This window comes from Macrobrachium nipponense, chromosome 42 (assembly GCF_015104395.2).
Source record: "Macrobrachium nipponense isolate FS-2020 chromosome 42, ASM1510439v2, whole genome shotgun sequence".
Taxonomy (NCBI): domain Eukaryota; kingdom Metazoa; phylum Arthropoda; class Malacostraca; order Decapoda; family Palaemonidae; genus Macrobrachium; species Macrobrachium nipponense.
This window is the reverse complement of record NC_061103.1, coordinates 49,608,427-49,619,604: the sequence shown is the minus strand read 5'-3', so window position 1 is coordinate 49,619,604 and position 11,178 is coordinate 49,608,427. Positions and strand designations below refer to the sequence as shown.

General features: G+C 42.0%; 1 protein-coding gene across 1 annotated transcript in view; it reads left to right on the top strand.

Annotated features, from left to right (window-relative positions):
- The window catches only part of LOC135213198 (bromodomain and WD repeat-containing protein 3-like), a 50,573-nt gene extending 39,670 nt beyond the window's left edge, over nucleotides 1-10,903 (top strand). Inside the window, exon 4 of the mRNA XM_064247169.1 lies at nucleotides 10,105-10,903. Within this exon, the coding sequence (XP_064103239.1) occupies nucleotides 10,105-10,774 (670 nt within the window). The 3' untranslated portion in view covers nucleotides 10,775-10,903. The remainder of the gene's footprint in view (nucleotides 1-10,104) is intronic.
- Nucleotides 10,904-11,178: the final 275 nt, after the last annotated feature.

Here is an 11,178-nt window from a genome sequence, read left to right as displayed (position 1 = left end):
CAGAGCGAATTGCCTTGCTTCTAGTTAGCATAAAACATCTAGATACTTTACTTATATTAGACAAAGGGATTTGTCATTATACGACGTGTTTTCAAGTCAAAATATGAATTTGATACGTCTCGTGAACTAAATTATTTTTTTCGTAAACAGATTGCTTTGTGGGCATGTTTATTGTGAAAAAATATTACGTGATTCTGTTCGGTATTTTCACTTGGTATCTTCGTAGTATGAGCTTTACAGTTAGTTACGTTACTTATCTTTTATTGGCGTGAAAACAACAGTAAAATGTGTTCTTTCAAGACCTGAAGTTTTGATTAAAATAATTCTCTCTCAATTTTATCTACGGTTGTGTTTGATAGCATAAGTTTCCTGGAGTTATATTCTTGTTGCCGATGCATGATAATAGTCATTAGCAGCTCGAAAAGTGATCTGCGTGTGTGGAGAGGCGGGAGCTGGGGAAAACACTGTAGTATGTTCAGCTAGACACCATTCTTTTTTGCTCAAGTCGCTTCCCAGTCATTTTAGTTGTAGGTGGTCGTAAAGTCAATCAGTCGTAACTCGCATAGGTCGTAAGTCGACAACTAGCTGTACTTGTATATTCTCCTTGCTACTTGTGTTTGTTATCAGTTGCATCATCTATTCTCCTGGCTACTTGTGTTTGTTATCAGTTGCATCATCCATGTAATAGGCACATACCTGTAAGTTAATTCTTCTGGTGTGTGATGAAGACGAATAGTACCTTCTCTTAATTAACCTGAAACTCAGGACATTCTTTTGCACCTCCCCAAGAGTTTCTGGTTTTGATTTTGAGATGCCTAGCTGTATTGTTTGACAACAACACCACAAGGTTGGTTGTATCACCGAACAAGGTTTCTCTCTCTCTTGTCTTTGTTAACAAGCAGGTGCTCAAGTGAAGTGTATCTGTAGTGCATGTGATAGCTCTGTAAGCCGAATTCTAACATGGAATGTACTACCAGGCAACTCAGCCTACGAAGTCTAGCAAGGGGCAGGGTACTTACCTTCAGAGATATCATTCGTCTTGATATTGTTTCTCCTCTGTTGAGGGTTCACTACTAAATACTAATTCGAATCCCTCAGCTCAGCCATAACAGACTTAGATCTCTGGTTGGCTCGGAATTCTTGTATATGGTTCATGTCTCTTGCTCCACATTTGCCACTGCTAGAATTACCAAACAGAGATAGTATGTCTCATTAGACTCATTATCATCTCTCTGTTTACCTCAGGGTATAAGAAGTCTGTAAGTTTCTGCTTTGCCACAATTGACCCATAGGCCACTGATGATTCAGAATGATTTCTTAGACAAATACAGCAGTTGTTTTTGTCTTCTATATACATTTTCTAATTCGTAAGTGTTCACCTACTACTAGTTGTTCACCCTGAATTGGAGTAAATGTTGGAAGAATTCTTCTGCCCTGACAGTGTCAAGAAGCGGTTTGTGCAGGCAGTACATTCCTGTGTTTTAAATGGCTAAAGACTTCCACCCTTTATTACAAATATGTATAGGCTTTTTTTGCGGAACAGCATTGAAATAGCTGAAATTCCCTTCCAGTCCTCTGTAAATTTCAGGGATTAGAACCGTCCTCTTTGGTTGGTGTCATTGAAAGGACTTTTCTCTGTCAGAATCGTGAAAGTTAACTTCTTTCCGATTCAACTGTAAAAGATGTGGGCACACACTTGCTCTTGTCTTTCATGTAAGTATAGTATCGTTTCTCCTCAGCTGAGATTCTACTACTGATGAGAAACTTTTTCTCAGTCCTGCCATCCCAGAAACCTCAGGCCACTGGACAACATTTGACTCTTGTTTAGGTCATGTGAGCTCTTACGAGTCATCGGACAGAGCTCTTGTTTTCAAGACTACATCCTGTCTCTCTCCGGCAGTGGCGAAGAGGATTGATGTGTTGCATGGATCACCTTCAACAACACCCTTCATAAGGTGGGTTTTTATGGCGCAACTCCGTCTCAGATGTCGAATCATTCGGCATCTGTTTTGATGGGTTGAATCCTTCATGATCCTGTACACCTTAGACTTTGTATTTTTTTTTCCAGATCAATCATTACTTTGTCCTATCGATGGGTTTCTTGCCCTGCGGAGACTTGACACCCTTCATTGGATGTTAATTTTCTTTCTCCACTATGGGCTCGCCAACGGAGAAGTGTCTGAGGACACAGCTTCCTTCGAGTCCTGCGAGAATGTGAGCTTTGTCTCTGCAGATAGCTACGTCACCTGTACGCTTTCCCAAGAGCGCACAGTGCCGGTGGCTCGGTTGTTTCATCGCACTCTGAAGAATGTGTCGGACTGGAAGATAGATGTAATCCCATGAGGACCACATTATGACTTTCTTCCTTTGGGTAATAGTCCACAGGTTTTTGGCACACCTTTTTCTTGGACATGTGGTGGATACTCAACAAGTTGTGTTTGCTTACCCAGCTCCTTCAAGAGGACAAGTTGCATCTCTCGCCTATGGTGTGCAGTTTTAGAGGTAAGAAGGATGCAAGAGTGGCTGATCTCTCCTCCTTTCTCCTCTTCGTCCTTCTACTTCTCTTCCTTCGGGTTGAGAATAGGACTCGAACTTACACTGGCTGGTCGGGTGTTTGATGCAGTAAGCTTACACTTCAAGTTTCCTTACTACTTTCTTATCAGAATCACAGAAGCAATCCCGTTCCTTCCTCTAGCAAGGGGAGGAAGGAGATGCAGGCAATAAGGCAGGAACATCTCATTTTTTGCCTTAATGCCTCCGAATCTTTATATTCTTCACTGCATTTTGTGTGAGTTACATTCCGCACTCTTTTTGAAAAGACCCAGAGGTCTGACTTTTGATCTTGTATTTCTGAGACTCCAATCAATGTTTCAGAGGCAGGTCACTCCCCCTTGCTCTTTCAATCAGGAGGAGTTGCCCAGGTGTAGTGAACTCCATTCAGTTCTAGAGACTCGCTCAGATTCCTCCCTCCAACCAGTGAGTCTCCCTATTGTAAATGACCAAGGGTTTTGTAAATCAAGTAGCAACAAATCATAATTTTTGAAAGCAAATTGTATTTTTCCTAACTATACAAACCTGAGGCCCTTGACACTAATTGCCCACCTCACGCCACCCCTCAATCTGAAACATGGGCTGAAAGTAAATTGGAGGGTTTATGTCCAGGCAGGCAGGCAGGCAGGTCTCCCCACCTACTGGGCAGTAGTTACTGCTTAACCACCTTGTTAAAGATTTTAACGGCTGTAATCCCAGTTACGCCGCATGTAATTCGTATTGTAAAGGACCTCAGGTTTGTATAGTTAGGAAAAATACAATTTACTTTTAAATATTGTGATTTTTGTCAGTTGAATAAATTTGAGTCAAACTCTTCAATCAATTAAGCCTGCTGCCTTAGAGAGGAAATGACACATTTTAAATTAATTTGTATATTTCATAGCTAATAAACCTGTGGTCTTAACATTTGGATAAATCTTCTGGTTCTGGGTCCAGCTGGAAACTCGTAAAAAGCAATAAGAATGATAAATGCAAGGAATTGCTGGCATCTGGCATCTGTCACTGTGATGAGGTAGAGAAAGGCCAGCAACCCAACTTCAACCTCATGATGTATTAGTTTTTCTTCCAGTCCAGGGTTAACTGAAAGAGTGGCCAAAGGTGGGCAGTAAATGTCAAGACCACAGGTTTGGTAGTTATGAAAAATACACATAAATTTAAAATTGGTCATTTGTTCATATGCCGAACAAACCTGGGTCTTAACATTAGGATAGACTCACTCTTGGTGGGAGGTAAGAGAATCCTGAACTGACTGGAGGTTCAGCACACCCAGTCACACTTCCTGGATAAGAGAAAGCAAAGGAAGGAGACCTAAGCCTCTGAATTGTTAGATATATAAGTATCTAATAATCAGACTACTGGGCTGAAATACAATACATAGATTCATTGCATAGGAGGAAGTTAAAGAGCTATGCCTGTTCAGATAACAAACTAAGGTTTGCCACCTGTAGGGGTTTGTTATCATTCCTCTCTCTTCTTGCTAGAGAGGGGAAGGGTTTGCTACTGAAAGGTATGTTAGTAGTATAGAACATAAAATACTCTTAACAGTAAGGCTACTTCACTCACCTGTATCCGGCCATTTCCAGCATGTGATGGATCCATTGTCATACTGCTTGTAGGTAGAGAAGAAAGGGAAAAAGGGCCAAAGAAGAGAGACCAGTCATCTCAATCATTCCCACTTTCACACCATCATCTTGAACAAGATGCAAACTGTCCCGCTAGGGGCACTGGATGAGCTACGCAACTTTTTTATGAGCCGCCACCAGACCCATGGAAAAAATGTCCAAGTGTGGCAGGATCACAAGCTAAAAAACAAAACTCAAAACACATGTACTCACCATATACTCGACACACTCAGGGCAAGACAATACAACCACCTACAACATCAAGGAACCACAACAACTCACCAACAACAACACTCAACAACTCCAACAACTCATCTACAACACAACAGAACTCACAAGCTTAACAACCCTCCAACACACAAGCACAACAATTTCAGCAACACAGGCACAACAACTCTAAACATACAATATCAACAATTCAAAAACACACAATATAACTGACCATCAATGCCTTCATACTGACTCCACTGACTACATTTACTGACTAGGCACACCAGCAGATAACCCAGAACTCACCAACAAGCAATTCAATCGCTAACCATTCATCCACCAATTATGCCCTCTCTCTCTCTCTCTCTCTCTCTCTCTCTCTCTCTCTCTCTCTCTCTCTCTCTCTCTCTCTCTCTCTCTCTCTCCTGGAAAACCAAAAACATAATTACATACTACATGATCATAACAGCGACCCCAACCACGAAACTTTCTCTCTCTCTCTCTCTCTCTCTCTCTCTCTCTCTCTCTCTCTCTCTCTCTCTCTCTCTCTCTCTCTCTCTCGAAGACATTGTCAAATGGAACACAGATCGTTCCTCCATACAAGGACCTGTAGGTAAGTGTCCCTCAGGCAGAAGGAGGTGAAAGTGGTTTGGCAAAGCTAAGAACCAGCATTCAAAACCCTATCAATAGACAAGTTCTTCTTGGATGCCAAGGCGGAACTTAGTTCAGTAATGTTGTGTGCTCTTGCATGCACAGTATTGGCAGTAGAAGTTGATGATGAGGAATAGGCATGCTTAATCACTGCAGGTAGCCAAAACAAAATGGTATTCTTGGACACTTTTTTTTTCTTGACCTGGCCTGTGACAAAAAGTTTTCAGCATCCTGGAGGTCCTAGAGTCTCCAGCCATGAAGAGATAGGGATCCTTCTGACTGATGTTATCTCTGTACATGAGGCTGACAGAGGAGATTGTGCTAAGAGGGTACAGTTCAACCCCGTATTCACGGGATGTGTCCCAGACGAATCCATCCATAACTGAAGTCTGTGAATACTCAGAGCCCCCTCTAAAAATGCTTATAACTGCCTATTTTGGTAATTCAAACACAAGAAAAAACTGCTTAAGATGCTTATAACTGTATATGAGAATAGTTTTATCACAAAAAATGCATGTATTCATGAAAATATGAAAATACAGTCATTTGTGAATGTTTCAAAATGAAAACTACCACAAATAGGCACATTTCTTGTGAATAATAGGTGGATATGGTCCAAAGAAAAATCCGCAAATAGGTGACTCCACGAATCTCGAAAACGCGGGGTCGACTGTATTTCTTTCAGGGCCGCTGAGAGCAGAGATAACAGATCTGGAAACCACTCTGCTTGGGGCCACAAAGGAGCTACTACTATGGTCATCTTGAGATTACGAGAAACCATTACCCTGTTCAGGACATGATGGATCAGTCCAGGTTGTCCCAAGGATTTTGAAAGGTGTCCTCTACTGTGGTGAAAAGATCTGGAACCACTGAACAGTAGACCTCTAGCTTCTTGTTAAACCTTTTTGCAAAGAGTTCTATCATTGTTCTCCTCCAAAGATGAAAAAGCCTGTCCACCATCTCCTGATGCACAGATAACTCCAACCCTAGAACCTGTCCCCGACGACTTAGCTTGTTAGCCACTACATTCTTTTTGCCTGGAATGTACCTGGTCAAGAGGTCCACTTAGTTGTCGATGGTTCACTGATGCAACTGAACTGTTATCAGGTGAAGTTGGCACGAACACTAGCAATTGTCTGACTGCCTGAACAGTGGGTGAGGTTTGCAAGGGAGAAGATGTTGTTACCAGTGACACCGAAGATCCTCTTGGGCTCTTTTCTTCCACCTGCCAGACTCCTGCCCACTGTTACTACTCCTGGGCATCTTGGTTGAGCCCAGTGTTAAATCTCTTCTCGACCACCTGAAGGTGGCGAAGGGGTATCCTGTTACTGCTTCTCCCATGACCATGATGACTTTGACGGTCATGAAATCCACTGGCTCTTGTACCACCTCCAACCTCTCAGTATCTCCCCACATATCTTTGGTGATGTGCCCACAGGTGTTGCATTTGTTTGCATCTCTGGGGGATGTGCTCCTCTTCTTGCTCTCCACAGTTCTGACCTCAGCTACACTCAGGAAGAAGAAGTCGAGGGAGATGAGAAATAAGCTGTCGTTGTCATCGTCTCGGTCTTATTGTAAAGTGCTGTCACATCCTCCCCTTTTTGCTTCCAAAGCTGGTAAGTGGAGGAATGTCAGCTATGTCTCCTTGCAGGAAGTCGTCTTGAGCTCAAGCGGTCAGGCCTTCATGGTAGAGAGGGCTGACAGGGCTCTCGTTAGCAGCACCACGAGTACTGCTGCACTCAAGTGCAACTGCTACCCAGGGTTCTCTGGACCCCCAGTGTACCTGTACCGGCTCCTGACCTGTGCAGATGTCGTTACCACAAGTTGATGACTGCCCACTGCCTCATTCACCTGGCAAGCTTTGATCTTTGCCAGGCTGGGCATGGGTGCTCACAATCTCTCATCTGTTCTCCCTTTGGGGTTTACCAGGAGCTGGGAACCAGACAAGCCCAGGGTTCAGGACAGAACCATTCTCGATTCCATCCCAGTCCCACCACAGAGGTGTTTTGGTCCTGGGGCAGAATAGATCATCTTCCCAAGTGGTGGCAAGATTGTCAAAGGGTTCTGGCGTGTGTCCTCTCCTGCAGAGGGAGCAACTTGGGAAGACCTGGAACTGGAGGGACCCGAGTGTCCTATGCCCCAGGACTTGGACACACTAGTTGCAGAGCCGTTTTGTTGAGATCATGAAAATGATTTGTCATTTTACTGATCTATAGGAAGAGACTGTGGGTTATTCTAAAACCCAAGATTTTGCTCAGTCTGCCATGATCAAGACTTGCTGCTGCTGGGCTTTTAAACCAGGTGAATTCTCTTGTTTCTGGGCAAGAGAATTCCCTCTGGTCTAGCCAGTGTGGTAAGTTACTTCCTCCACTTGTGGCTTATCAGAGGAAATATCTTCCTTCAGGATTCCTTTACTGACCAAGCCAGTAGATCCAGACTTGCCTTGTCTGTGTCTCCCAGGTTAGCACTTGACTGCCTCCGTGTGGAGGGAGTCTCTCTCTCTGCAACTATGGAATTGATTGCCATGTTAGCACTCCAGACAGTCTCTTGGCTCGAACCACTGGTCACTTATGGTGGCCAGGATCGCATCCTTAATGGAAGGGTGAACACCCAAAGAGGATGCCTCTTTCAAGAGACTGATGGTCTCTGGAGGTAGGGCTCTTACCTACCTTACACACCAAGTAACAAACTTGTGGTATAACTTGGTCTTAAAGAGGAGAGATCCTGTTCTGTGTCAGCTCTTGTGTTTTGTTGGACTGAAGTCAGCCCTGGCAGACCAGTGATGGAATCCACCTCTCTCTTCCCACAGAATGAGGTGGAGGTGGCAGTAGAGAGGCTTCAAGTTGAAAATGATGACAATTTTATCCACCAGGCAGTGTCTAAGACCTCTTGGTCTTAACGTTGCACTGCAGCATTACCCTTGGGTTATAACGGCTGGCCCTTCCTTTAGTTCAGAGAGTGGCCAGATTCCTCCCTCTAATGGGTAAGTCTCCTGTGCAAATAACGAAGGTTTTATATGTTAGGAACAAATGGCAAAGTAATATCAAGCAATTCTCAGCTCTCAACACAACTCATCCTTTGTTGCATCTGTTCCCCAGATTGTTTAGAGATATATATGTCAAGGGTTGTCTTATCCAAATTTTTTAAAGATGGTACAATAGAATTAATATTGATGGCTAGAGTAGAATAAAAAAGTCAAATTGCTAATGAGGAATTGGCAGAGAGATGTGGGATCGAGAATCTTAAAAAAATGGCTGAAATCTCAAAGATTGAGATAGTTTGGAAATGGGATGAGAAGGGATAATAAGGAATAAAAAAAAGTAGACCTGAAAGCAGCTTGACAGAGACCTGTAGCAAGACCCCAGGAAATCATTGGAAAATATAAAGACAACAACCTAGATGTGAAAGGAGTTCAAGTAGAACAAGAGGATGGAAAAGAGACGTGAGAATATTTTCATAAAAAATTGACATAACTGTTTATGATGATGCTGACGGCTATTCTTTTTCAGTCATTCATCTGTTAGTATTTTTATCTTGTAACCTGTTTCTGTCATTCTGATAAGCTGGCCAAATTGATGCACTCAAGTTTCTGCTGATAGTGCTATTATTGTCTTTTGGTTAGTAGTGTTAAAGGAATGTAAGTTCACTATAAGAATTATTTTTCTGTGATATTATAAGATTTTTTCTATCTATGGTGTAGATTGTTTTGCTTATGAAGAAATCAGTAAGGATAGTTAGGTCGTTTGCTTGTTGTCAAGAGCGGATTCAGTTTTTTGCTATAAGTAGGAATTGCCCCTTGTTTAGTATGTAGGTTGGTGTCAAGTAATGGAGTACTTATTCATAGTGTTTACCTAACGATGAAGTGACTTTATTTTTCCATAACTTATATTATGGAAGTATTCCCACTATCCCCCCCCCCCCCCCATATCCCTGACCTTTTGCAGTCAATGGGAGGTTTAAAGGGTCTTGCTTTGATGATGCTGAGACATCAGAGCCCTGGAAGCCTTGCACCTCTGGCACCTCTGCTGCTGACCTACCAAATTGCAGTCAGGCCTTTTTTCTCTTGGTAATAATGTCTTTTTTTCCTTCTGTCTGTACAAATTGTACAATGGAGACCCTAAGATAATGCGGTTCATGAAGATCCTGCTCTTGAAACAGAAATTAATATTGTAAATTTTTGAGTGCAAGCAGGCAGGAGATATCAGAAGTAATGCGAGCTTCCTTTTTAGAACAAGCTTGATGCACACGTTTGCCATTCTAGTATACACCAATAGCTCTAAATATGATGGTGGCATTGGATTTGGTGCTGTTTCCCAGATAGCAGCAGTTGTATAGATTCTCTACATGAAAGGAGGGTAGGGATGGGGGGTACTGATGCAGTACCCCCATCCCTACCCTCCTTTCACATAGAAGAATCTATACAACTGCTGCTAGGGCTACTTTGGAGCCTGGTGGAACCTTTCTCTTCTGGAGTGTCTGAAAATGGCTGATCATGTGATTGAGGTATTATCAAGTACATAATGAGTTTGTATTTGAATATTAAGAGAAAAATTATGCATATTTTTAAAAATTGTATACTACTGTTCTGTATTTAGTTTATTCAGTTACATCATTCATCTCTTGAAACTGCCTGTGGTCATGAGGCAAATAATCAGGTGAATGGGAGAAGGTAAAAATTAATCTTCTTCCAGAAAGTTGGCTTTTTTTTTAATCACATTATTCTTGCTTATGAAAGAGAAAAGCTTCCAGTCATGATAGCATAGTGTACCTTTTTTTTGTAGGAAAATATTTCTTCATTTTTCATAAAGATCCATAAGTTTTGGCCCCTCAGGTTTTCAGTTTTATTTTGTTATAGACTGTCATAACAAAAGCTTTCAACATGGAAAACTTTTAATGTAGCAGTGGTTTATTTTTAAGGTCCGAGTTAACATTGATCATTTTCTTATGTCAGTTACTCCATGGTTTTATACAGAAGAGGTTTTGGAGTAAATTAAGTATGTTTTTGGTAAACAGGAATAATTTCTTGTATATTTATATTTGAAATTAAGAGACTCATGTTTTCCCTAAACAGACCAGCATCTTCAGTCCCATCTGGTGAAAACATCACAGGAATGGATGCTGATGTTGATGAAGAAGAAATGGCTGAAAGCTGCTTGACTGCTAATATTAGAAAAAAGTTTGGCATCAAGAGGAAGAGTCAACCAGACGATGACGATTTTCAAGAGGATGGCCATCAAGACAAGAAAGTAGCCCTCGGGGGCGACGACAAAAAGAAATTCAGAGGCCCCAAGGCCTGTGAAAGAAGTCTTTTGAGAGGACCAATTGGAGGTGGTAGAGGAGACCTCAGAGGGAGAGGTAGAGGAGATTTCAGAGGGAGAGGCAGAGGAGATTCCAGAGGGAGAGGCAGAGGAGATTCCAGAGGGAGAGGCAGAGGAGATTCCAGAGGGAGAGGCAGAGGAGATTTTTCTGGCAGGGGCAGAAGAGATTTCCAAGGAAGGGGAAGAGGTGACTTCAGAGGAAGAGGCAGAGGAGACTTCCCAAGAAGGGGCACTGGAGGTTTCCAAGGAAGAGGCGGGGCCAGCTTCCAAGAAGGAGAAAGGAGGGACTTCAAAGAGGAAGGCAGGAACCGCTTCCAAAGACCAGATGAGGAATCAGAACATGCTGAAACTCTAGAAAAAAAGTTTGTATTCAATTTTCACAATAGTGATAACTTTAACAGTAATGATTTAGAGGAAGACTAACAAGGACAAAAATAAATTTGTGAAACTAGACTTAGACTAAAATAGTTAAAATTATTTGCAATGTAAGCATTTTCAATGCTTGAAGAATGTTTTATTTGGAAATTTAAAAATAAAAAGAATGGTATGTAATTGAAACTTGTTAATTAATATCAGGCCTTGTCATTATATTCAGGTAAATATCTTTCTCAGATCTGAAGCTTCAATATCTGAATCCAGGTAAAGAATATTGCAAGCTGCTTTGTACTCAGTGAGGAGGAGACTTGTATTTGTTTTAAATGTTGGATGGAAAATAACAAGGCCAGTGACATGAAGAGAATGACCTCAATGCAAACTTTAGGTGTCCACTCAGGATACCAAAATTATGAGCAAGCAGTGACATAAATTGTTAAGGACAGGACACACCA